The sequence below is a fragment of the Lutjanus erythropterus genome, chromosome 9 (genome assembly GCF_056507025.1).
Source record: "Lutjanus erythropterus isolate fLutEry1 chromosome 9, fLutEry1.hap2, whole genome shotgun sequence".
Classification (NCBI taxonomy): Eukaryota; Metazoa; Chordata; class Actinopteri; order Lutjaniformes; family Lutjanidae; genus Lutjanus; species Lutjanus erythropterus.
In genome coordinates, this window is record NC_139325.1 from 19,891,341 (window position 1) to 19,919,136 (window position 27,796).

Consider the following 27,796-nt stretch of genomic DNA (forward strand, 5'->3'; position numbering starts at 1 on the left):
ACATGAAAAGATGGAGGGAGGGAAAATGTCAGGATGCAGTGGGCTCTGTGCAGTCCACACAAAACATCTGTATGGGGCATGATGTTTCTGCAGAGTGATGACATTGTTTGCTGTGCTTACTGACTTCTTTCCTTGTCATTACTTGTGGAGATATTCTATAAAACGTCACACTAGAGGTTACATTTAGCTTAATTATTTATCTCATGATTCACATGAGGTTTCTGCCTGTAAAAAGGAAGTTTTTCCTCATCATCGTCACCATAGTGTTTGCTTTTGGTGGGAATTAAGTAGCTAACAGTAGTGTTAGGTAACTTGTTTAATCTGTTTTCACAGACTTGTTTAATCTGCCTTTACACAATAGATTCTTAATAGGTGAAGGAAAAAAAAAAAGACCGTTACAAAGTAGAGTAGCTTGATGAGATGAGAAAAATAGTTAGGGTTGCTAGGTAACAGATGTAAAAGTAGATAAGTGATGTTGGATTGAGTAGGCTATTCAGGATTTCCTAACCTGAGATGAGGATGATGCAAGAAAAGATAAATAAAAGATAATTAAATTAATAAGGATTGACCTCTGTAATGAAAATTGGGAAAAATCCTATCAACTCTTCCTATCTTAATTTAAAACTTCAAATAGGAAGTTTCTGTAATGCATCTCCTGCTCTGTATGAAAAGTGCCCTGTGATAACATTATTTGGTGCTGTACAAATAAATAAATAAAAAAGACTCATCATAGAATAAAGAGGAAAAAATATCCTAAACAGAAAGGAAGCAACAAAGCCAGTTCCAACTGTTTGATTGCACAGTGCTGTTTTTTAAAATTACAGCAAGACAGTATTGTGTTTTTTATGATAACACAAAGGAGTGGCAAGGTTAAGAATGACAAAAAGGTGGAAGGTAGGGTCAGAGATAGAGATGGAGGGTTAAAGGGATGGGGAAATGATATCTGAGATAAAACACAAAGACTTACAGTAAAGTAAGATAAACAATACGTCACTGAGAGCGAGGAGTGGCTGTGTTTAACAAGGTAACAGACTTTGGTTGTCTGCCTCACCTCTGCTGCCTTAAAGGCTGGTACAAGCAGATAAGAGCCACCACCGTGGTTCTGGATGTGGGCACGGATCCGGTTTAGACACCTCTGTGACAGAGTGGAAAACACTCTTTTCCCTCTCCCTTTCTCCATCTGCCTTGTTTTTATAAGCTTCCCCCCTTATAAGGGAAAACTTTCCACCATATCCATTTTTAGGTGGTTTATTGCCTTTGGCACCACTACAACAGGAGGGTGTGCCAACCTGTGCCAGTGATTTGGAAAAAAATAAATTTCCTTCTCCCATCAGGGCAGTTTGGGGAGCCAGTCACTGGGGCTCTCACACCTGTAATATGGCTGAAAGCCTCTATGGTCAGCACTTCTGCTTCTCTCCAGCCAGCCGTAACTCAATTTGCAGCTGTGTTCAGGGGTTGACAACACTGTTTGCATGCCATCGCTGTGTGTGGATGGATCCAAGGAAAGAGTACCTCCCAGGTTTCACAGACAGTGTAATGATAGATATTTTGTGGCTGTTGGAGTGAAGTATAAATTTAAAACTCAGGTTTATGCTTGTGCTTGACCACCCCTTCTTTCTCTCTGTTTCTAATGCAAGCTGAAAAGAGGAAAACAGGTAAAGTCTGGTTATCATCTGTCATTATCTATGGTAGACATGAAATCAGTGTAACGTTTTGTCTAAGTTTCCTGTGACGTGTATTTTTGTGTGACTTTGTGGATTTGAGTTGCTCTGCAGCCCGACTGAACCTTCCCGGTCCAGCAATAGCACAAAGCTATTCTCAGAGGAAACCAGCACTATAGCAGTGCCACAGAGGCCTGTGTTTAACCATTGAACTCTGTGTGTGTAAATATAACTTTGATTTATTGGATGTAACCATATGAGGTATGAAGATCAACATTCAGTTTTCTGAATAAGTGCTTTCCCTTGAGGGCCGTGGTGGAGCAAAACACACAAGACTCTAATGACTGTCGAGGATGTAGAGAAATTCAGGCACAAAGTCAGACTGTAAAAGGTTACATCAGTTTTTCTTGAGTTCTGCCTTGTTGATGTCACTTCAGGATCCATCTCCAGTGATTATATGATTATTAGAAACTACTGAGAAGACAGGCAGATGGCAAATATATAACCATGCCAACATCTGTGTGTGTGTGTGTGTGTGTGTGTGCATGTTCGTTGGGTTTTTAGGGTGTAGCCTGCACTGCCATGCTGGTTGCAGTCGTTACCAAGACGCTGGCGTTAAACAAAGGAGAGAAACATGTGCACTTCTTCATGCTGGACATCCAGATCTCTAAAAGGGTAAGAGCAAAATAAGTTATTCTGTAAAAATCAACTCATCAGTTTTATTTATTGCAACACTTTGATAATATTCTTCATCAGGAGTATGACTTTTGGGTGTACACGCATGGCCATTTCCTCTTGTGATTTTGCTATTTCTTATCATTTGCATCACTCTGACAGGCTAGATCTGATAAATGTTACTTCAAAGATGATATATTTTTGCATGTTCTGGCCCATTTACATTAAGTCATGTGTACTTCATGTTGCTGCTGACTCTGTTTCAAAATATGCTGTGATGTTTTAGATTTTTTAACATGCCCTCCCTCTAATTTCTGCATGAAAATCAGCCTGCAGAAACTTGAAACTTGTTTAAGCTAGGTAATCCATCACAATGAACACCATGTCTGTGTTTATTGTTGTCACAGTCACGGGAACATTGCGTTGTAATCCAGCTCTAAGCGCAGCATGATTTGAAAAGCCTGCACTGCACTGGCAGACAATAATAACATAACTCAATAAAAAAAGAAGACACTTTGGTATGCTTTAGAAAATGTTTGTATTGAATGAGCCAAAAGATGTAAAACTCTGGGTGTTTAATAGAAACCCACCATACAGCAGAATTCAGCATCCTCCCCAGTGGAGCGTTCAATGAAAACAGAGTATTTACATAAAATTATTAACACATTATAGCTCAATAGATAATTCACTCTTAAACTTACAGAGTGTAATTTCTGCCAGTAGGCCTGTCTCACATCAAAACAACAACCAAATATAATTGATAACATCATGAAGAAACTTGGGGTCATGGGAGTTATTGTCTTGTGCCTTGGTTAAACTACACAACTGCTTTAAGTCGTCAGATCGCTGTACTGTTCACACTACACAACTTTCTGTCTTGTTATCGGGAATCTTGAAATCGCTTTGGTTTGCAGGGTCAGTGGGTCACAAATTGCAAGATCAAGTCTGTCTGGTCTTCAACCTACATTTTATCATGAATATCCACACTAGAAGTGGAATTGAATTATTAATACTGAAGCGTCAGTGTGCAGCATGTTAATGTTGTAGTTTCTGAAGGTGGCCTACTTTATAGCTTTATTACTACTACCTTATAATTAGTTTGTGCTCAGTTTTCTATATTTGAACCTTTCTGGCTGCTGCTCAGGTGTCTGCTTTCATTTGCTGTAGGTCACTGCATGACGCCCCGACCAGATATTAAACCTACTTGATATCTCTTGGGTGTCTGTGAAGCATTTGCGAGCTCTCAGCAAGCTGTAGTGCTTTCACACTTGGTGATCAAGCAACAATTTGCAAGCACAGAGTGAATGCTGATTTGCCTCTGATTTGGGAACTTCCATTAGCGATTTCCAATAACTGTCAGCGAGTGGAAAATGTTAACATTGTTAACAACCGCCATGGTGATGAAAATATATCTTATGTGACAGAAATCATGGACAAGGTAATGTATTAACATTTTATTCATATTACATTTAGTCATGTTCGCCAGCTTCCTTCCACGATCACCCTCCCCTTCTAACTGAGTAGGAGAACCTATGTTGGCCATGAAACAAAGCAAAATACAGAGCCAGTGTTTGGTTTGTCCATTCTGGGCTACTGTACAAACATGGTGGTGCAACATGGCAGCCTCCACGGTAGAGGACCCATACCCTCTGTAGATATAAACGACTCATTCTAAGGTAACGAAAACAAAACTATTCTTATTTTCAGGTGATTATACACGAATGAATATTATATCCCATTCTGCCATATTTCTGCCAATAAATCCCATAAATCATACACACCAGAACTTTGATGTGGAAATGTTACATATTCATATACAATCATATTTATCTTGTGTCGTCATGTGAAAAAATGATGACATCACAGGCTCCTTTGTACCAACCCTAACAACGACATACAGATCTACATTAAAATGTCTAATATAGCAGGTATGACAGATGGGTGTTGTAAAGTTCTCTAATGGAGCTTATTTTTGCAGCATTTTTGTGATAATATTTAACTAATAATCAAATAACCTACCCCCACATTTAGTAAACAGTTGACTACCTAGAGGTTAGTGCAGTGGAGCAACACCACAAATAAGGGAGATGATAAAGCGGATGGAGCTGTCAGGATGGAAGCGTCACTACTTTCCATGCCGTGCGTATGTTTTGGTTTTTGAGTCTTATTATAATTTTTTTTTTCCTTAAATAAGAGACACCAGAGGACAGAATAGTGTGGGAAAAGAGGAGGGAGATGAGGTTTGCCAAGCCCTTTACAGCATTTTCAAGGCGTCAAACAGAGGAAATCATCTGATCTCTGTCCGGAAAGAAACTTGTGTCAGATCAGGACGGTGCAGCATCGGGCAGGAAACCGGTTGTGTTTACGTGTATGAGTGTTTGTGAGTGTGTGTGGAAGTGGCTTGCAGAGGACTTACTCTGTTTCTAGTCCTGGGCAGGATTCAAATGTTTGCTTATTGATGGGAAGAAGGAGGTGTCAGATAAACAAAAGCTTACAAGGAATTGTTGTCATGAAGCCAGAACAATGTCTTAGGATTACACATAAATGTGTAATGACTGATAGCGTCCCTACAAGCTTAGTTTGTGCTTTGCATGCAGTGCTACAGCTTCTCAAGCAATGTCTGACTGCAGTAGGTGCAATGCTTCGGAGGATACAACCATTTCCTTTCTCCCGGTGGCTGCATCCTGTCAATAGGTGCATCGTTATGCCTTGCTTGTGGTTGTTCTGGCGTGTGTGTTAATGTGCGTGTGCATGCATTCTTCTGAGCTATCTGGTGCAGTCCAGATTTACACTGATGGGAACAAGGGAAGACATCTGGATGTAGACACTGACAGCCTCTATTAATAACCCTCACAACAGGGCCAGAGTGACATCATCACAGGGCAGTTACAGTGATTTGTGCAGGAAGACAAACAGACATGAATAGAATCAAAGAGAAAAGTGCAAAAAGGTGATGCTGGAGAAATCCTGCAATGTCTAAACATCAGTTCTAGTGTGTGAGGTCTGTCCTTCACATTTGTGTATATAAGCATCTCTGTGAAAATAAGACCTTCAGAGTTCTGTTTTATCAGAAATCAGCATCAAAGAGCAAAATGGTAGAACAAGAAAGACTATCTGGATTTAATCAGCTGAGTTGGATGACTCGTGGTTTTACTTGCTGCAATAAAATGATTGATATCAATCAAATTCTGTTGAAAAACATGCGCCGTGTGGTTTTGTCCGTCAAACTTGTAAGTTTTATTGACTTATCTTGACTCTCTCTTCAGAGTGCACAAGTCTTTCGCCTTTTACTCAAGACTATTGTGGAGAAGATCACCAATGACTTGAAACCACCGGCATAAATAAAAATGGACAACATGTCTCTGCTTCCTCCCACTGTAAATAAAATGAAGACAAAATATCCCAGATACGACCGCTGCCATCTTGCGCTAGTGATATAGTTTGGACCCAGAGTCTGCACATTAATGATCAGGGTCGGAGCTGAGCTTTCTAGTTTCCACTCACCCAACTCGCCAACTCACTCATAAGCAGGTCTCAGTTGTAAGCTAGCCGATATGAAACATGCTTTTCAAAGCATGAATGGAGTTTTTTATCATGATATTATCGTTCCGTCCTTAGTAAGTGACCAATAAACTTTTAAATTCTTCTCTTCCTCTCTCATCACCACATTTCAGTTCCTGGAACCGCCATGTTTGCTCAGTCGATTCTGATGTCTTTGTCTCTTTTCCAGATCCGCCACGCTGCTGCTAATGTACTAAGGGAATGCTGGCTTCTGCACCGCACAAATCTGACAAAGGGCAACCGCGGTGAGCATCGCAGACACCAGAGATGCCTTCTGGAAGCCATCAGAGTGTGAGTTACAGTATCGCTAAATAATACCTCCAGGCGGGGATGTCTATGTATGTTTGTGTCTGGGCGAGGGTGTGAGTGGGTGGCGGTTTGTGTGCTTTTCATGTGTATTTTACGGGTCATTAACTTCATGTCAACATGCTTAACCACATAGTCACAGTTTTTAATGGCTAATTTAGATTACTAATTAGACCTTGTTTGCCTCTTTTATGTGGGCAGGGCATGTGTGAGCAAGGGTCCACCCTTTCATTATACAGAATTCAAGACAAGGTTTTGACAAGTGTTGGCAAATAACATTTTTACTAGATTTTAATCCAGTACAAAGACAAGATATTTAATGTTCAAACTAATAAACGTTAATAATAAATAAATGCTCAAACACCTGTTTGGAACAGTCAGAGGTAAACAGGCTAATTAGTAACGGGTGATAGTATCATGATTGGGTGTGAAAGGGACATCCTCAGACGTTCACAAGAAAGGACCAGGTGATGTCACCACTTTGTGAAAAACAGCGTGGGCAAATAGTTGAACAGCGTATTTCAACACAAAAGTGCACAGAATTGAAGGCTTTCGCAAGGCGCCCCTATAGCTCAGTTGGTAGGACGTGTGCCCCATGTACTGTGTTAGTCCTCTGCAGTGGCCGCTGGTTTGAGTCCTGCCTGCGGCTCATTTGCTGCATGTCATCCTCTCTCTCTCTGCCTCCTTTCCTGTCATGTCTTCAGCTGTTGCTATGATTTAAGGCAAAAAGCCCAAAAAACAATCTTAAAAAAAGGGGGTTTTCTCCATCTACAGTCCATTAAATATCATTAAAAGATTCAGAGAAACTGTAGAAATCACGGCAAATGGGAGCAAGGCCAAAAACCTGTATTGAATGCCCGTGACCTTTGAACCTTCAGAAGGCACTGCATTAAAAACCCATGTAAATGTAAAAAGGATACTACAGAGGCTCTGGAGCACTTAAGAAAACTGTTGGCGGTAAACAGTTTTCCGCTGCATTTCCAAATGAGAGTTAAGACTCTACCTTGCAAAGCGAAAGCCATATATCAACAACATCCAGAAACGCTCCTGACTTCTCTGGTGCCCGAGCTAATTTGAGATGGACTAACATAACACAGAAAAGTGTGCTGTGGTCCACATTTCGGATTGTTTTCAGAAATCGTGTACAACGTGACCTCTGTGCTAAAGAGGAAGAGGATCATCCAGATTGTGAGGGACCGCCCTGCTTATTTCAGCAAGACAATGCCAAGACACGTTCTGCATGCATCACAGTGTGGCTTCTCAGTAAAAGAGTTCAGGTACAAGAAGTGATGTATCAGAGTGATAAACATGCCCCTGTCCCAACTTATTTGGAACATGTTGCAGGTATCACATTCTGAATTTGCAAAAAACAATAATGTGTCCGTTTGAACATAAATAGTGTTTGAAATCGATAAGCCAAAAAGATTTTGTAAATCACTGCATTCTATTTTTATTTAGATTTTACACAAAGTCCCAACTGTTTTGCTATTGGCCTTGTATAATTTGACAGTAATACACAACACATTATACATTTTCTGAGGCACTCATCAAGAAAAAGAACATGGGACCCATTACATTTCCATTTGAGTCATGTCCTCTTGTTATTGAGCTCCTCTTCTAAGAACAAGTGGATTGCACAAGACAGGAAGTCCAGAAGTGTGATTGTACGGTTCAATATCCTGACAACAGGATTATGTGTGTGAGTGTGTGAGTGGAAGGGTTGACTTCCTGCTTTACACTGGGCAAAGCCACTATAAATAAACACACTGTGGAAAGCACAAGGGAGGGACCACCACACCTTGGAATTAAGAGCAGTATACTGTAATGAGACCATCACTTCATCACTCTAATTTGTTCAGAGACTGGCTGCTTGATTGCAATATTGGTTTCCATATGTCTTTCTTGGTGGTTTCAAGGTACTAAATTTAGGCCTTTTCCACCTTTATATGTCAAAACCCTTCTAGTAATGTTTTATAGCTATTTAACAAACACAGCATGAGTTCTGCATGTTGAGTAGTGGAATACTTAAGTTGTCGGCATATTCCTCTCCAAATCAGGAGCACTGTATTGTGCCAGGACTGTTCCATTTGTCCGAAAATAGGGCACTCCATCCATAGATAGGCTTCGAAATTGTTTTTGGAGTTTTTTTTTTGGAGTCTTTTTTGGTAACACTTTGCAATAAAGGTAGAAAGCATACACTTAATAAAACAAAATAAAAAACTTAATAAAATGCATTTATTTAATCAATGAATTTATGCAGGATGTATCATGAAATCCTCAACACTAACATTTATCAGGTCACTATGACTTAATTCCTAAGTCCTGCCCCTTTTTGCTGCGCTCCAGTTGAGTTGAGCAAGCTTGGTAGATGGCAAACAGCTAGCACTTTTGTAACATTAGCTATCAGATGTAAGTAGCTAGGCAACAACTGATGGTGATTGATTAGTTAGCGAACTAGCTGGTGTTTTGGCAATACTAGCTACCAGATCTTTCGTTTTGATGTTTTTATCAGACTGTAATATTTGTCGCTTTTACAGGTCCCTTAGCAACATCTGTAAACCATCTCACAAATGTGTTAACATAGATGAATCCAGCGCAGAGCATATCTAATTACAGGAAACAGACAAGGAGAAAGTTGACCAAGGCTCTGCCAGGTGTCAAACTTGCTCAACTGTTATTAGATCACAGAGTGAAAGGGGTGGGACTTAGGAAAGGTCAGTTGTTTGATATATCAGTTTATATGGATCAAGTCAACTGGTTAGCCCTTTGCTGCATGTCATGCACCCACTCTCTCGTTCTCTCTCCCGTTCTGTCACGTCTTCATCTGTCTTACATGAAATACCTTTCTGTTTCTGTGTCTCAGTGCAACATTTGGAATAATTTAAATATGCTTATGACATACTTGACATACTTCCACCTTACCTTTCTTTCTGCACAGATTCCGGCATTTACGCCTCAAACAAAGAAAGCTGAGAGATTACGTCAGTGAGATGGTGGACCTCCCAAAGGTAAAACGACAGCTGTCACTGGAATGTTTTGTACATGTTCCATTGGAAAAGGTAACGCCACATCAGATGACAAAGATCCCCCTAAAAACACACTCACTACTCACATAGACTATTACGCAGTATTTTACAGGCTGTTTATCGCTAGGTGTTCAGACACATTAAATGCTTGTTAAAAAATCTCCTTAAAATGTCTCAGGATGCATTTGTGTCAGGAATTCATAGGCCCAGATAGGTTTTCCATGTGGAATAAACCTGAAATATAAAGACATTACCCAGTTAGGGGCACTAATGTGTAATTGTGCATTTTAAAACACATTCTCTTGATTGATTTATATGGAAAACAAGCTTAGTTTTTCCAGACTGCAAGTGTAGCCCCTTGGTAAGATGACAAAAGTAAACCATGCCATGGTGACTTTGCAATTAGTTAGTTACAGTATGTAAACTGAACATGCTGCTCTCCCTCAGTGACTGAGAGCAGCTGAGCCACAGCAAACATAGAGGACTAAAAGGGTGACCAGATTTGCTGCTATAGCTTCTTTTTTGTTTTGAAAAATCAAGTTACTAAAGGGCCTGTAAAATATAGTGAGACTTTCTAAGCTGGTAACACTGGGGTTGGACTTTGCCCCAGTGAGTTGGCTTGAAACTAGGGCTTGAAACTACAGTTATTTTCATAATTTATTATGCTGACTCTGATTATTTTTTTTTACAATTAACTGATTGTTTAAATGTAAAAAAAAATTAAAAAAAAGGAAAATGCACATCTCAATTTCCCAGAGCCCAAAGTGACATCATCAAATTGCTTCTTCTGTCCAACCAACAGTCCAAAACCCAAACTCTCCTCATTTACTGTCATAAATGACTAAGAAAAGCAGCAAATCCTCACATTTGACAACCATGCATTGAAGTAAGAAAAGTGTAACATTATGTCAACTCTGTCAGATGGAATATCTGACAAAGTTGACATCTATACATCTATGGTGATGGAGATGACATAACTCTAATTTCAAATGAGTAGTGTGTTAGAAATTAGTACTTTTTTTTCAATTAATCGAAAAAAAAAACAAAACAAAAACAAAACAAAAAACAAAACAAAAAAAGAAGTAAAACAAAACAAACAAAAAAAAAAAAGTCAGTACCCTCTTGTGTTCATAAGGATGCAAGTGTGATAAAGGTGTTGATAAATGATATTATATGTTGTTTATCACAAAGACATTACATTATCAGAAACTGTCAGTGGTCAACATTATAGTGGCATTTATTTCTTGAATAAAATTATATCAAACTATTTGATTATACAGCTAATTAAATAATCTTGTCTTTAAGGCAACTCAAACTATTAAACATTTCCTACATGTTTCACTGTATACTGCTATGACTTTTTGTGTGTCTGACATAGTTGGCAAAATATCCAAATAGTCCTCACTTGGAGCTTGGCCTGTTACAAGCTTTTAGAGTTGAGAGTTAGATCTTCTAAAATATATATTCCTAGAATAACTGAAGAGTAAAAATCAAACCCTCCTCAAAATATGGTTTTGTCTCAGTTCTCAAGAATGAGTGAAATACACAAAGTTTTGCATTTCAACAGATGCAGATGATCATGTGCGACCTCAGTGCCAATTGGAATAACTCATATCGGGAGCTGGAGCAGCGTATCCTCTCCATGGAGCAGAAGCTGGACGAACTGAGTCGCTGCTTCCACCAGACCTCTGAGCTGCTGTCTCAGGTCCTACGTCACCGCAACCCAGAGATCAGGTAAACAACACTTACAAGTGCTCAGCGACGCTACACAGAAGCGATCACAACACAGTGCAGGATGTGGTGTCTGGGTTGGCACACACCTGCTAAGAAAAATAACTTTTTTGTTGCTTTCTGTTTGCAGGTGACATGGCTTCATACGCTTATTAAAGAGATAGATTTTCTTCAGCTTTTTCATCTACAGTATCCATAAAGTGAGATGGTAAATACTCTCCACCCAGGGCTGCTCCAGACTCTTAACATGCTGAACCACTCGGAGGACTGGCATACCTACCAAAGATCTCATCCTCTGGCCCTGAGTGCACTGCACAATGACTCATAGCTGTAAAATTATACAGATAAAAAAAGACTTCAATTTACTGTGGCAGAATCACAGTGCATTTTCAGAAATCTGTTGTGTTTTCAGCAGTTATATTTGTGTCTGTGCACAGAGAACTGAATTAATCTCAAACAGGGACTGTGGAGAGCCTTGTAATCCACACTGTCAAAAGGCCAGTCCAGGGACAACTGCTACTTGTAAAGCTTCATTGATGGACTCCGTCACTGCCTTATTCCTGTGGAATAAGATATTTTTACATCTTAACTTTATTTTAAATTTCTTTCAGTGTTTTAATAGTAGTCTGATCTGATTCAGAAAAACCTCTTGCAAATCCCCATGTTCATCAGTAGACAGCTGAAGGGACAGTTCACCCCAAAATCAAAAATACATAATTTCCCTCTTACCTGTTGTGCTATTCATCCACCTAGATTGTTTCGGTGTGAGCTGCAGAGTTTGGGAGATATTGACTGTAGAGGTGTCCAAACTGCCAAAAAACATATATTTGAAAAACTCAGCAGCAATGTCTCTTTCCAGAAATCATGACCTGGTTACTCAAGATAATCCACAGACCTTTTTATGAGCAGTTTCAAGAAGGAACTATTGTCTTTCTATGGTAGAATCTAACACAACTACTTTCTTCCTGCTAGAATGAAAGCAGTTCCAACATCACATTGCTCACAATGTCTTTGGATTATCTTGAGTAACTGGGTCATGACATCTGGAAAGAGAAACTGGTGTTTTGTTTTTTTTTTAAATATATTTCTCTGCTGCTTTGAACACCACAACATACAGTCTATATCTCAAAATCTTGGTAACTCACACCAAAATAATTTAGATGGATAAATAGCACTGCAGAGGAAAAATATCTATTTTCAGTTTTGGGTTGAACTGTCCCTATAATGGTTACTAAGTCAGTTATTGTTTGCAAGCAGGCTTACAGAGTAGAATTCAATTTCTAACAGTTCTTCAACGTTATGCTTTTCTGTAACCCACAAAGTGAGTTGTGCATGAAGTGATGTGTTTTTATACTCAACCAAGAGCAGAAACAAAACTTCATTTCAAATATTGTGGGAAGAAACCTTTATTTCAAAGTTGGTGTGATTTTTTAAGGGATGTCAACTGCAACTCAGAGATGAATGTCTATATTTAAAGTTGAAAGCATCAGTTTACACCTGTTCTGGGGACAATAATAATTGAGTGTAAGCTGCCTTGTGATTCATTTTAGCAACTCAAGAGCTCCATCTAGTGGACATAAATTAAGTGCACTAGAACATAATGGGAACCGTTAACATTAAAATTTTAAAGATTATATAACAACCATAAAAAAAGTCGTATGCTATTTTCAACTTGAATCCCAAGCCCTCTGCAGTGTCTCACAGGAACATAACATTTGAATCAGCTGCAGTGAAAACAAATCTGAAAGACAGAAAACAAGAGGACTCAGAAATTCCCATACAAACCTCACTGATAAAAATGCACTTTGTGAGAAAAATTAACAAAACTGGATTAACTCTTTCTCTGGAGGATAAACTGGAGTTTTGATGTGTTTGTTTTTTTTTTAACTTAATCCAATACTGAAAAAATATGTTCCTTGTGGGTTAATTTGTACTCTGGTATGTTGTCAAAAGAACCTCTGAGAAACCCTGTTTACTCTGTATCATTTGCACATGGTGAAATTATGTTAACAACCATCCAGGACATGCTTGTAATTAAAAGCCATTAAGAATAAACATGTATGTGATTTTGCTTTGATTTTGTCACTTGATAATAAAACAATAAAACAAAAAAGCGACAATCAGATTACATTAGGGGTGTCACGATTCTCCCAAACCACAATTTGTTTTCACTTTGACTAATTTTTTTTTTTTTTTTAGCACTGTAGGCTATGTAATTGTCAAACAACTGTCATTTTCAATTTCAAAGTCCTCTTTAATAACATAAAAGAAGAAAAAGTGCAACTACAGGTTAAAAGTGACATCTTTGAAGTACAAGTAGGGAGGTGGAGAGACCAAAAAAATACTGGGAGAATTGCTGATTCTGCTTTTGATTTTGATCTTTTTTTCAATTTAGCTCATTTTTGTTGACTTTTGATTTTGAATTGGAATCGTGACACCCCTAGATGACATGTGGGAAAGGTTTCTTTTAATTTAACACCTTGTGTTTAAGTGTGATGCTCAAATCATGGATAAACCAGAGATCTGTTGGTGCTTCGTCATTTCAAGGGCTTCTTCAATCGTTTTGGTTTTTTCCTGTTTTGAAGTTGGTGCCATATGTAAGCTGAAGGCCTAAAAAACAGCTGTCCACAGTCACATGTAAAGGGCATTCTGCACTTTCTCTTAACTTTATGTTTCCTTTTAGACCGGGCTTTTTTCCGTGTTTTGCCCTTTAAGTGTTCGGCTAAGAGTTTTGCTCCTGTGAAAGTCTCCCCACAGCTGACACAGATGTAGCTTATGGCCTCGGCATGCTGAACACAGTGACGCAGGAGGTGCAGTCGGTGCTTAAAAGCTCGTCCACACTGGCACTGGTGTGAGCGGCGGCCTCTGTGGAGGTACCGGTGGCTGATGATGAGGGAGGGCTGCCGCAAGATGGCGCCACACTGCCTACAAGGGTAAGTGGCCTTGGCGCGCCAGCCTGTGTTCATCCGTTTCATCAGAGCCATATCCTGGCTGTCGTGCTCAAACATGGCCATAATAGTTGGCATTGGTGGGGAGACGGGCGCTGCAGTGGCTGGACTTGTGTCAGTGATACCAGGGTCAGATAAAGGTGCAGAAATATGGCTTAAATGCTGGTTGGTTGGTTGACCTAGGGTGCAGTTACTCCCTGATCTGACAAGTGCAGAAGCAGACGCCAAAGGGCTGGATTTCACAACAGTGGATAGTGGTCCTGCATGAAGCTTTCCATTAAGGACCTGGTTGACAACATCTGGACTTCTAATGACTGACGACGCTCCTGTGCCTGGGACACCTGGCTTGGCAATGATGCACACCTTGGTGCTGACCACTGATGCATGAGCTCTGGTGACATGGTTTAACAACGTTTTCTCATTGGTGAAAAAGGATTTGCATATTTTACATGCTTGTGGCATCGACTCAGAGCAAAAGAGGACCAACGGTGACTTGCTTCCTTTGGGACACTGGTGTTGACGGTATGAGTCCAGGTGAGAGAAAACTTGGCCACAGACATCACAGTTATACAAAGGCATGTAGTGTTCATTAAGAGATGCCTCAGTTAGAAAGAGCTCCTTGCACAGAGAGCATTGATATTTCACCCTTACACCACTACAGTGTAGCAAATGGAGTTTCATAGACCTGAATGGCCCTCGACCACATGAAGCACATATTGAAGTATTAACACTAGGAAGGCCCGGGGTGTTTTTAGAGTGTGGACTTTTAGAAGAGTCACTAGAACAATCAGTTGAACTTGAGCCACCATCTGACTCTGGGTCATGTTTAGAGCGTTTCCTATCTTCGTCATCAGAATCTGAGCTTGATGAATCACCTGCCCTCTCACAATCACTGTCCAAGTCAATGTCATCTTCACCCACTATATACTCTACGCTGTTCACAGGTGTCTCAGGTCTTCCAGGCTTCATCTCAGTTCTTTGTTGAGGTCTCAACTTTGATACTGAGTCACGTAGTACTGAGATTGTGCTTTGCTGTGTAGTCACCTTATTAAAAAAGTTGCAAACCTTCTGATTCTGGTGTATGACAGTAGAAATCAAATTAGGAGCCTCTTGAAATGACTTGTAGTCCATGCAATGTGTCTCTGCGTGCTTGTTCAACTCCCACACATTACTGAAAGACTGTTGGCACTTTTTGCAGAAAGGTGGTGAGTGGGCATTATCCAGATGTGTGGTGAGTGACGTCAGGTGTTGGAAAGTAACCTTGCAGATGTGGCAGGTAGCTCTGATATTGTGGCTTTTGTAGTGTGACAGCAAGCTTTTTATGTTGCAGATTGTTTTGCCACATTCCCAACATTTTGGCATTGGGTGTGCAGCAGACACCTGCCTTTTTGTAGATACGTGCCATTCGTCATCGCTGCTGGAGTCTTCAGACATAAAGGAGTTGGTCAAGGCAAACGCTGGGTGGTCTGCAATTTAAAGCAGAACGGACAGAATCACTTTAAACATTAGTCTGGGACTAAATCCATATTATAGGTTACAGCTATTTAAGAAGATTTAGCAAAACCACAGTAATTATTAGAGTTGTCACGACACCAGAATTTTAAACTGTGATACAATACTAGTATAAAAAATTGATACATATGAATACCTCTTTTGATATAGATAGTTTTTTGTTTGTTTTATTTTTCATTAACAACATGCAACCTGTCCCGTTGTTAGCTAACTATCTGTTTGAAAAAAAAAAAATCTGATTACGATGTATAGCCAATATTTGTTATATAAAATATTGCATACAGAATATAGGATCCATACATAAACACTTATTTTTTTCAATGATCCCTCAGAAGTGGGTAACAATCATAAGCAGGATATGTATTGGAAGCAGGATATTTTACAGTTTAATAATAAACGTTATTGTCCAAAATGACATTAGGGCACTGAAACTTAACTTTCACCAGTACTTTAGATTATTATTAATAAAAAACACAAATAGTGCAACATATTTGTATATATTAAATCTGAATTAAGCAAAAGCTTGAAATATAAATAAACGCTGCCAACTGCCATCTACAGTATGTTCTGTTAAAAAAAGTTTTCATTTTAGTGCATATCAGACAATATACAGTTGGCAACTTGGACCAATATAGCTGTGATGGGGCATTAGGGCCCATAATATCCATCAGGCTCTAATCTATACCTCTGAGTTTTTTATCAAGCAACAATGCCAAGCATTCTCAGAAATACCTCAATAACAATAACTTTTGTACAGACATTCATGGTCCCCAGGAGATGGAGTTGACTGACTTTGTTGTTCCCTTGACTCTTCCTCCAGTGTCCCATCGAGGTTCACATTTGTGGCTTTGAGTGAAACAAACACCTGCCAAATAACAATCCCATCAGCCTCAGCTAGCAAAGCTGGACTTTGTGTTTCGTGCTAATCTACTACCATGCTAAACTAAGAGGGTTATTAAGGGTAATATGGTATACATGTTTAACAATAGCATGCTAGCATTGTAATTGTAAGCATATTATGATTTAGGTACTAGCTTCACAAACTTGCTCGCATGGCTGCAAGCTCTTAGCTAGCCTTATTTTCTTGTGTCATTGTTGTTTTTGTGTTATAACATTGCTATATTATCTCAATTCTGTGTGTTTAAGCTAGCTAGTTTTACACAAAATAAGGAATTTGAAGAAGTCACGGTGGGATCAGCTAAGTTGTGACAGGTTACTTTTCTGACAGTCTACAGACTGTTAGTAATTACAACAGTCACTAAATGCAGCTCTGGTGTGTTTAACCTTTTGTCTTCTGTGTCATTTGGAGCACTATTCATTAAAGTAGCTAACACTATATTTCCCTTTAAAGCAGTTTCCCACATGAAGCTAACATCACAGCCCCATCATGTGTTGTGTTTGAGCCATGTAAATAGGGCAGCTCAGTACATTTCATCTGAAAAAAGGACACTGTACTTACATCTGTCCACAAGCAGCGTTACTAGAAGACAACTGCATTTGATGCCTTCAAACTAGAAGATGATGGTTTGTCCAAGTCAGTTAACGTTATTGAGCAGTTAACTGTTAGTTGAAAACACAAAACGCTGGAGTTAACGTTAACTTGTATGTAAGTATTTGGGTTTTTGAGGAAATGAAAGCCTCTATTCGGCATTTGAGTCTGAGGCACATCCATCTGTACAGGTGGCGATGATACACATACAATCCAGAACACTGCAAAAAGAAAAACCCTTCATGTTGATGGCGTCCACGAACCGAGCCCCTCCATGTCCGTTTGAAACCGGAAGAGAGACGCCTACATGTCCCAAAATGCATCAGAGGGGAAGTTTAAAATTTTTCCAAACTTAGCAAGAGTAGTTATTGTTGTTGTTAACTATTATTTATTTACTATTTCAACCATATTATTATATATATATTATCTGTATATATTATATGGTCTACGGGAAAACTCATGTTTGATGTACTTAGCCAGTGGAATTTCATGACAGTTCAAAATTATTTCAGGCTAAAAATGTTAAACAGGTGGCCTTGTATGCTTTCTTTTTAAATTAATCTGAGGTAACCTAAACGACTCGTTATCTCCATTTGAATAAAACTTATATTGTAAACAATACTATTTGAACTATGCCTTTAAGAAACCTACTAATGATCTAAGAATATGAATATTATTAATTTACTGTATAATGAAGTGAAAAAAAAGCATCAGAACACGGGAAAACAAGAACAGGGTGTTTATATGTTCCTACATTCATTTATAGTGTAAATTATGCAGAATAACGAGGCTATACCTCAAAATGAGCCTAAAAGTGGCGGAACTGACCATATCTTTAGGTTGTTTCATAACGACTTCATTTACAAGACGGACGAGATACGTTTGATTGGTAACGCAAAGATTTTCGGGCGGGTGGAGTTTCTTCCAGCACGTCTATGTTTCATAGCCGCCCCAACGTACTGTAACGGCTAAAGCCGAATTTTAAAATAAACAAACTAGCGGAAAGCTTATGCTAATGTTACTTATACCCACAGACAACCGCCTTGGGTTCAGATATAATGAAGTCACCACTAAGTAACTTTAAACGTTAACGTGAGTAATGGTCACAGCATTGTTAACAGAGAGCGGGTTTCTAGTTTCGAAAATATTTCAGCGAAAGTAACATCATTTTTAGCTCAGCTCTGCCTGGACTGGGGTTCCGTCGTTAGCTAGCTCTAGCTAAGCTGTCTGTTGACATCAGTTGTGCTGCTGTGTTGAATCACGGGTGACTGTCGACATGTCAGAGTCCGGCCACAGTCAGCCTGGGATGTACGGACAGGGACGCAGGAGGAGGCGACGCCGAGGAGACAGAGACACTGGACCTCCAGGTCAAAATCTGTCCGGACCCAGTCGGGATCGAGAATACCAACCTAGAGAACGGAGGGTAACTGAATTAATACATACATACTCTCATTAACAAGATTGGGTTGTTCTGACTGCTGGTTTAAACTGTGGATTTAAGAATACCAGTAACTCACATTCATTTGTCTGTTCAGGATGGGAGCGAGGATCCACCAGGCCCACTCATCCAGAAGACTCCCATCATTCTTGCTAAACCCCCTGGGGAAAGGGTATGTTGTCTCAGATGTCTTGATCTCTTTTTGTCATTACCTCAGAAGAGCCAGATGATCAGCAGATTTATTTAAACTATATTAGGGGCTGATAAATTATCGTCTGATGTTCACAACAATATCTGATTTGACAGATTATGTCAAAGTATTTAATTTGATTTCTTTGACAAAATGCCTTACAAACGCCTCTGGACGTTTGTGAAGTTTTGTTGATGAAAAACTAAATGATCATTTGAAGAGTCAGAACTACTCTTTGTTTTGTTGTAATATTTCTGTCTGGAATATTAAATCATCCATCTTTGTTCACTACATCTGAGCCTTTCTTACTTTTAGGTGTACAAAAACTACGGGTTGTATGAATTTCTTTTTAAAATGTAAATGTGACTTACTTCCCTTTGAGGAGTCTCCAAACTGCACCTTGTGCCCAGATGGACTCCCAGATTGAAACGTGTATTTCAAATGCAACAGGGGTGTCACAATTCCAATATAAAATCAATTGAAATGAGCTTTCAATTTCAATGATTGAATCATATAGACAGAATCTTCTATATCTTAATATTTTTTCTCCACCCCCACCTACTTGCCCCACCCAGCATGTGTCCAAAGGAAAAAAAACCCAACATTGATAAGACAACAGTGTAAGTTACTGACCATTATATCACACTTGATACCATATAGACAGTCTTTTTAAAAAAATATTTTAAAATGTAAATGACATTTGTCAGCACATAAACCATTGATCTGTTACTTTTACAAATCAAAACTCAATAGTTTAACAATGGCATAGCTCTCAGTGCTAAAGAAAAATGTTCAAATCAAAATGTGGATTTAGAGAATCAGCTGTGGACTGGATATAGATGTACCATGCTCTAACTTTTTGTTACCCTTGAATAAAACCCCACAATAAAGTTCGATCATGTTTGAATAGGTGTTCTTATAACAGACTCTACTCCTGCCAAACAGATGCTGGCTGTAATCTGGAAACAGTACAAATACTCAATGGGTTAACACATTTAATTAATTATTACACATAATTAATATGGAGCGATCAATGGAAATAGTTCATGGAGCTGGAGCTGGTACAATTTCAGCACCTGAAGTCATGACAAATAAAATCAAGCAATTAGTGTGATCACTGTTTCCATTTATTGTTAGATTTGAGATTTCTTTGTCCTGCAAAAACTGTATGGAGACCCATGGTGACCCATGTGGTGTATTGTTATTTATCTGAAGCAAAAATAATAATAGACAGTTGATCACAAAAATATATTAAGCTCTTTTTGTAATTATCTTTTGTGAACACAATCAGTAATGCACACAGTAACATTGATAGATCATTAGAAATGTTTGATTTGTCAAAGTAATACTTTGCTTGCAGGGTAGTCAGATAAAAATATGCATTAGTGTGACTGCAGTATGTGAAATCAAACATCATGTTACCGAAAATGAGAGGAAAGTTTGGCAGAAAGTTTTATAGTAATTCATTTGGCAGATGCTTTTGACCAAGGTGATCTAAGTCACTTAAATATTTACATAATTCTTTCCAAAATTAGTGAAACCTACACAATGCCAAAACAAATGAGTCCCAGTCATTAAGTGATCTTTACAAAAAGTGCAGCTCGTACACCTCAGCTCATGTGATCTACAGACTTGTGGTGTTGTTGGATTCTTTCAAAGGCCAAGCCATCACAGAATGCGCCTGTTAGTGGAGCTCCAGTCATGGAGAAGCCCATCATGCTAATGAAAGCCAGGGACGATGGAGGGAAGCCGGGGAACCCTGCTGAAGCAGCAGCTCAGCCCTCTGGCCCTGGACCATCCAAGATGGAGAAGGAAGGACAGCGACCAACCCAGCCTGTATACCAGATCCAAAACAGAGGAATGGGTTCTTCTGCATCGAGCAGCGCTGTGGACCGTGAGTTACTAAATGTCTATTACAGTGATTCTGAGAAACTATACATGCAGAGAAAATAAAAGCAAATCTTTTCATATGATTTCCAGCCATGGTTGGCCAGTCTAAACTTCTCCCTCCAGAGAAGATGAAGCACAGCATTAAGCTGGTGGATGATCAGATGAATTGGTGTGACAGTGCCATGGAGGTGAGTTCGTGTTCACTGAATTTAGATGATTGTGAAGCCAGTGTATTAAAGGTTTTGATAATGTTTTGAATATACTTTACTGTATAAGTTGTGTCTTGTGATGTGCTGCAGTATCTGAGGGACCAGACAGATATGTTGGTGGTGGGAGTCATTGGCTTGCAGGGAGCTGGAAAATCTACAGTCATGTCACTGTTATCTGCCAACACTCCCGAGGAAGATCAAAGGTAAGGTTGGTCGAAACACCAACAATGAGCTCAAGCTTGTAAACTGCTCAGGTAGATGAGAAGTAGGGCTGTCACGATATCACATTTTCAGTACACAATTATCACATCTCAAAGAATTCACAATAACAATATTATTGTGATATTTATAGAAACTTTTTAAAAAATGCTGTCAGTCAGATTAATTTTTAACTTTGTTTGTTTGTTTGTATTTTGGCAAATGAATTGCACTCAAACCATGACTGTATGGAGGTGGAGAGAGAGTCTCTAACCATAACGGTGCACAAACTTATAAAGAGGACAAATGCACTTATTGGATAGTGAAAAGGCAACTACATGAACTGATAAACAAAAGAAATGGAAAGAAGTGGAAAGTGTTTAAGAGCATACAGTACATTTAAGAGGCGGTAGATTATATACACTATATCACAATTATGAACTTGATATCAAGCTTTCATTTTTTTAAAAATATCACTGTTATTGTAAATACTGGTAGACATTGATACCCCTAGTGTCAGAATGTCTAAATTTAATGATTCCTCTATATGACCTACATAAGTAAACAAGACCAAGATCAACCATTTCTGTAGTTTTTCTGGATGCCTATCACTGTGTCTGGTTCTCCTTAAAATCAAATGAAACAAGCCTGTGCTTACATTTTCCCAGTTAAAGTTAAAGTTATGGTGAGTCATACATTAGCCACTTAAAAAGAAATAGGAGGACATTTTTTGGACGTTATATTTGGTGGTTATTACAGAGGAAACACTACTGTTTTTGCCCATGGGGCCTCCAAAATCAACATGATATGAAAGTTCCTTGTAGTAGCTTTAATAACAACAATAGCAAAATATAATTTTGCATTTATCACAAGTGGTTTAAGAAAAAAAATACTACTCAGAGAAAATCAGGATAGTGGAAAACAGAAGAGTGATAAAACTTAGAAGACACTGATGAGGAGGAGACTTTCCCATAATGACTGAAAATGTCCTCTAGCATGTAAGAGGGATTTGAAACAATAAAATGCAGTATCTTATATCAGTTTAGTTCATGAAGAGCTAAGTTGAGACTACAGTAAACCTAGAAGGACTGAGCTTACAGTACTGTTAGTACAGTGCTAGATCAACCTGTACTGTTTTTGCTTCACCTGTTGTTCTAGAGAAGAAAGCTCAAACATCATCCATAATATAATAATCTTCCAATCAAACGTCAGTATTTTAAAGCTGAACCTAAAAGGTGATGGTACTCTTTTTGAACACATGGGGGCAATATAGTAAACCAATCTACTTCTGTGGAGTCCAGTGGAGTGTTTCAGCTCATAGTGCTTTCTTGTAGTTCACCCTTAAAGTCAGTTTAGTGTGTGGCCCTGTACAGTGCCCATTCACCAGTAAACCATATAATCAAATACTTTTCTTTTATGGGAAATGAGAACTACTAACTTAAAGACTTATTTAGACCTTAACACCCACTCACTTACCCACTTTACTTCCCAGGTTTTAGGTTCTCAAACATCTATGACTCGTGCTGTCAGTGAGAGGATAATTGGAAGAAGTGATGGAGGTCATATTGTGACTTTAGTTTGAGATAAGCATGCTTGTTTGTTTGCACAGGGGTTATGTATTCAGAGCTCAGACTCAAGAAATCAGGGAAAGAGGAGGAAACCAGAGCACAGGCATTGATTTCTTCATCACACAGGAGAGAGTCATCTTCTTGGATACACAGGTAAGAATTAAGTATTTTGATAAGTGACAGTAGTATTTTCAGTTTGCTGCATAGATTGAAATTTTACCTTGAAATACAAATACATTACGAGTAGACTCCAGAATGCTTTATTTGTTTTTTAAGCCAATGCTCAGCCCATCTATTCTCGACCACCTCATCAACAACGATCGGAAGTTGCCTCCAGAGTACAACCTCCCTCACACATATGTTGAGATGCAGGTCAGTGGGCAGCCTACAGATGGCAGTGGGGGAAAACAGTAGTTGTTTATGTGAGCATACCTTGAGTCCTCTGATTTATTGTTTATGGCGACTGGCTAATCATTTTAATTCCTATAATAATTCTCTGTACAATCTTTTATCAGTCTCTTCAGATAGCTGCCTTCCTGTTTACGGTGTGCCATGTGGTGATAGTAGTTCAAGACTGGTTCACTGATTTAAACCTCTACAGGTAGGTATTTGATCATCTACATCTGTGATGGATGTGTGTTATAGTTTCTGCCCAGCTTCACAGCATAAAAGAAAATTGTAGCTCTCAGGAAGGCTTTGACGATAACTTGAATGTCCTCTCCGGCCGCAGGAATGTTGAGCATTTCATCTCGTATCTTGAGAGGATATTTGTCTTCTGCTTTTTCATAAGCTCAATAATGTTATTCTTTCAGTTGGTCGTTATGTCAACAAATGCGGACAAAGCCAGACCTGTTGAAAATGACTGGCTGTGTGCTCATCTAATGTGTGGATACATGCACTCGTTCAGTCTTAATGTCAAAGTCACACACTTTCTTTGTGTATACAGTGCCTATAAAAAGTATTTAACCCCCTGGATGTTTTTCCCTCTTATTGCTTTTGTAAATGGAATCATGGTCAATATAATTTGGCTTTTTTTTTTTTTTTTACAAAAAAATGACAAAAAACTCTTTAATGTCAAAGTGAAAACAGATTTCTACAAAGTAATGTCAAATAAATAAAAATATGTAGTGGAAAATATTCACCTTCTTCAAGTCAATATTTAGTAGATGCAACTTTGGTCGCAATGACAGCACTGAGTCTGTGTGGATAGGTCTCAGTCAGGCTTGCACATCTGGACACTGCAATTTTATCATTTGAGATTGCATGGGGATCAGGCATGAGCAGCCTTTTTCAAGTCCAGCCACAAATTCTCTACTGGATTGAGGTCTGGGCTTTGACTCGACCACTTCAGAACATTGACCTTGTTGTCTTTAAACTGTTTCTGTGTAGCTTTTGCTGTATGCTTTGGGTCATTGTCTTGCTGGAAAATAAATCTTCTCTTAAGTCATAGTTTTCTTGCAGACTGAATCAGATTTCCCTATATTTATCTACAGTCATTTTACCCTCGCCCTTAACAAGCCCTACAGGGCCTCCTGATGATGAGTATACCCACAGCATGATGCTCCCACCACCATACTTCACAGTAAGGATGGTGTTTTTGTGGTGTTGTGCAGTGTTTGGTGTCTAGTCTGATGGCCAAAAAACTCCATTTTGGTCTCATCAGACTAAAGAACCTTCTTCCACTTGACCATGGAGTCTCCCTCATGCCTCTAGTTGAGATTTAATATGAGCGTCCTTCAACAGTGGCTTTCTCTTTGCCACTCTCCCATATAGCTTTGACTCATGAAGAACCAGGGCACCAGCTATTGTATGCAAAGTCTCACCCAACTCAACTGCTTAAGATTTTAACTCCTTCAGAGTAGTTATAGGTGTTGGTGGCCTCCCTCACTAGTTTCCTTCTTGCATGGTCACTCAGTTTGTGAAGACAGCTCTAGGCAGATTTACACATGTGCTGTATTCCTTTTTCTTTTTTCCTTAATGATGGATTTAACTGAACTCCAGGAGATGTTCAGTGACTTGGAGATTTTTTGTATCCATCCCCTGACTTGTACGTTTCAATAACCTTTTGTCTGAGTTGTTTGGACCTTCCAGACACAGGTGTCTTTACACTACAATCACTTGAGACAAATTCACTGCACTCAGGTCATCTCCATTTCACTAATTGTGAGACTACAAGCACCAAGTGGCTGGACCTCCGTTGAATTAGGTCACTTCAAAGGGGGTGAATGTTTATGCAAACACTTGTTTTACATTATGTATTTTGTATTTAATTGACGTTACTTTGTACTTTGACATTAAGGAGTTTTTTGTCAAAAAGCCAAACTATATTGACCATGATTCAATTTATAAAAGCAATAAAAGGGAAAACATCCAAGGGGATGAGTAATTTTTATAGGCACTGAACATATCTTAGCTAAAGCTGAAAATATTTTCATCAAAGGATGGATGGATGGAGGATTTACAGTAAAATACAGATGGAATAAGCTTGAGAGTGTGTGTGTGTTGTTCACATTTTGGGTGCACACCAGGTTCCTTGCACTTAAGTGAAAAAAATCTCAATTTCATGTTTTTGCTTAACAACCTGAGGGCACACAAAAGGCCTTCATCAGGCAAAACCTGATGAAGGTCTAGTACCGAAACGTCACGAATAAACGACATATTGCAAGTTCGACAGTGTGCGGGAGTCCTTTTTCAATCTTTTTGTCTTCTCTCTCCAGCGCACCTGTCTTTTTTTAAACAGATGTGCAAAGTGTTTCCTTTACTACACAGAAAGGTGAAATGTCCTGTTGGTCAATAGGTTTCTTCAGACTGCAGAGATGTTGAAACCCTCCACTCCGTCTGCAAGCCATGACAGCACTGGCTCTTCAGGCAATGACGATGGAGCCGAGTACTATCCTCATATAGGTGACTTTTCATGCAGAAACGTACACTATCACTCAATAACCAGATTTAATGATATCAAAATTAAAGTGTCTCTTCCTTAAATTTCCCCTTCATCCAGTGTTTCTCCAGAATAAGGCCAGACGGGATGACTTTTGCCCAAGGAATCTGAAAAACATGCATATGGTTGTGGACAAATTAATGGCTCACTCTCACCTCAAATACAAAGGTTCAAAAGAATATTCTACTCAAAAGTAAATATATTCTGCTCTCGTAGCTGTTTGTGAAGGCAACTTATGTCCAACACTGAGACAATGACAAGCCTTTGCAAGTTGGTTGGCACAGTACTATGGATATCATCTGGTTTAGACATTTGATTAACAAAATAGTTACATGGCTCACCAGCATTCATCCTATACTGTGTGGTTTGTTTGTAGGTACATTGTCCATGCTTGACTGCAATATCTTCCCTGGCTTGGGACAGGACTATCTGACATCTGAGGTCAACATGTTTCTCCTTCCTGTGCAAGAGAATGATGGCGAGGATAATCTGACTAAAGCAGGTTATAGAGAATTTGCTTCACATAAGGAAAAAAATCAGTTGTCCTCCTGTATAATGTGTTAGATGAAAATGAATCTTTGTGTCATGTTTAGGGTCGGGAACATATCCGCTCTTCTCTCTGCTCCCGGGTTACAGAGGACACCCTGCCTTCTCCACCATGGTTTCTAAACTCCGCAGCCAAATACTGGCCATGCCTCGCTGTCAACTGTCACACACCATCCTCACTGAGAAGAACTGGTAAGCATCGCATTCTTCTTCTCTGCACTCTTTCCATTTATTTCCACTAGGGATGAGGGCACCTTTAAATGGATAGTTTGGATTGTTCTAAGTGGGGTTTTATCAGGTACTTAGTACCATAGTCAGTGTTTTACCTACAGTACATAGTGGACAGCACAAGCAGCAGGAGGACTGGCATAGGAGGCTAAGAAATTAACTGGTGTGGACAGGCTCAGCAGCAAAATGTGTATTAGCCACTTAAAAGAAGCAAAATTAGTTTGACTGTGCACTGTATTAAGAATATTTTCACGTGTTGCTTTCTCCAAAACCACGAAACTCCTTTTGCAAAAATTGTGATTTTACCTTGCAGTCTACTGCTGCCTCGATGGGTTAGTTTTTGTGTTATTGAGACGTTGGTGTTTAAAGACTTAGTTTGTATGCATGGCAATCACAGAGTAACACAAATAAATGAACAGATTAAAGCAGTGGTAGACCATGAGGTAAAATTGCTGTTTTTGCCAAAGAATTCTGGTGGCTTCTGAGAGTGTTTTGAGAATGTTTGGTTTATGTAACAATGGTTTATAAAGGTTGTCTGGTGGAAAATTCTGAAATTAATTCTGTACACGTCATCCTCACAACGTTGTACACCCACACAGCCACAGTCAGTTCATTTACATTTTTATTTATAGTCGATATTGTTTCCTTAAAATGGCAAGAATCGTGTGCTCAATTTGTAGGGTGGTGGCCCATTTACAGAGGCAGTCAGTCCTCTGCAGTAGTTGTGGGTTTGATTCCAGCCCACAGCCCTTTTCTGTGTGTCCTCCCGTCTCTCTCCCCTATTTCTGCCATTTACAAGCAATTCTGAGAAAGATTAGAAAATTAATCTTGGAAAAGAATGTAAGAATTGAACACCAATCAAAGACAAGGCAGTTAAAAACAGTGCCCTTATTAGTTGAAAATGTAACATTAGTTATTATAACGTAACAGGTTTCTGCTAATGAAACAGACCATGAATTTAAATAGAGCTTTTGTAGTAACAATGCAGAGTTTTACAAAACATTTCTATTTTTGTGTTGTTATACTACTGTTATTTGGGAAGCACAGTAACCAATTTAGTTGTAATTTGTTATTTTCTGTTTAATATAAAATGTATATTCATGCAAGCAATAGCATTCACATTTTTATTTTATTTTTTTAATTGCAGTCTTCATTGATTTTGCAAGGTAGATGTGCTATATAGCATGTAGTAGGTATATTTAAAACTAACAAACAGAATATCACAGATGGTTGTATGTTTACAGGTTTCACTACGCAGCTCGTATCTGGGATGGGGTGAAAAAGTCTTCAGCGCTCTCTGAATACAGTCGCCTGCTCTGCTAACACCTTGGCTGAACTGCGGTTGAATACAATAGCTGTGTCAGCTCCTGTGTGTGACAGTCGGGTCACATAAAGAGAGATGTGGCTCTGAAAATGGAGACCATCATTTGCACCCTACAGGATGGACAAGTAAAAATGGAAGCCTGCTTAGTGGAGAAGAGGCACATATAATGCAGGATGCATTATACCTGTCTGTAGACTGATGGTGGGAATGAAAACCTGATCTATGTCAGAGGTTGCCAATTCCTGCCCTCAGGAAATGTCATGTTCAATAAACACAGCTGCACCCTGTGCTGTAGTGTCACGAGAGAAAAAAAACAATTTTTCTGTACATGTATAAATAAAATGTGATTCTTTTA

At 39.0% G+C, this 27,796-nt stretch overlaps 3 protein-coding genes across 6 annotated transcripts in view; 2 read left to right on the forward strand and 1 right to left on the reverse strand.

Moving 5' to 3' along the window:
- Nucleotides 1–13,031, forward strand: part of kcnn4 (potassium intermediate/small conductance calcium-activated channel, subfamily N, member 4) — a 32,101-nt gene extending 19,070 nt beyond the window's left edge. Inside the window, exons 5-9 of one of the 2 annotated variants that reach the window (XM_084726411.1) lie at nucleotides 2,226–2,336; nucleotides 6,067–6,188; nucleotides 9,142–9,211; nucleotides 10,797–10,963; nucleotides 11,091–13,031. In XM_084726411.1, coding sequence (XP_084582537.1) covers nucleotides 2,226–2,336; nucleotides 6,067–6,188; nucleotides 9,142–9,211; nucleotides 10,797–10,963; nucleotides 11,091–11,094 — 474 coding nt within the window. In that variant the 3' untranslated portion in view covers nucleotides 11,095–13,031. Of the gene's footprint in view, nucleotides 1–2,225; nucleotides 2,337–6,066; nucleotides 6,189–9,141; nucleotides 9,212–10,796; nucleotides 10,968–11,090 lie in introns of those variants that run through there. The other variant, XM_084726412.1, reaches the window with a different exon arrangement.
- LOC146321316 (uncharacterized) lies at nucleotides 12,351–17,214 on the reverse strand. 2 transcript variants are annotated; one of them, XM_084726407.1, is made up of 3 exons: nucleotides 16,880–17,214; nucleotides 16,153–16,285; nucleotides 12,351–15,374 (listed from the first exon to the last, which is right to left on the reverse strand). In XM_084726407.1, exon 3 carries the CDS (start codon nucleotides 15,340–15,342, stop codon nucleotides 13,498–13,500), a length of 1,845 nt encoding a protein of 614 aa, XP_084582533.1. In that variant the 5' UTR covers nucleotides 15,343–15,374; nucleotides 16,153–16,285; nucleotides 16,880–17,214; the 3' UTR covers nucleotides 12,351–13,497. The 2 variants fall into 2 exon arrangements, with proteins under 2 accessions (XP_084582533.1, XP_084582532.1); XM_084726406.1 differs by lacking the exon at nucleotides 16,153–16,285.
- A 582-nt stretch (nucleotides 17,215–17,796) lies between these two features.
- smg9 (SMG9 nonsense mediated mRNA decay factor) lies at nucleotides 17,797–27,796 on the forward strand. 2 transcript variants are annotated; one of them, XM_084726413.1, is made up of 13 exons: nucleotides 17,799–18,332; nucleotides 18,445–18,519; nucleotides 20,197–20,431; nucleotides 20,518–20,615; nucleotides 20,727–20,839; nucleotides 22,444–22,555; nucleotides 22,679–22,774; nucleotides 22,918–23,003; nucleotides 25,200–25,306; nucleotides 25,404–25,511; nucleotides 25,720–25,845; nucleotides 25,937–26,081; nucleotides 27,362–27,796. In XM_084726413.1, the coding sequence occupies exons 1-13, from the start codon at nucleotides 18,186–18,188 to the stop codon at nucleotides 27,438–27,440; spliced, it is 1,527 nt and encodes a 508-aa protein (XP_084582539.1). In that variant the 5' UTR covers nucleotides 17,799–18,185; the 3' UTR covers nucleotides 27,441–27,796. The 2 variants fall into 2 exon arrangements, with proteins under 2 accessions (XP_084582540.1, XP_084582539.1); XM_084726414.1 differs by lacking the exon at nucleotides 22,679–22,774 and having other exon boundaries at nucleotides 17,797–18,332.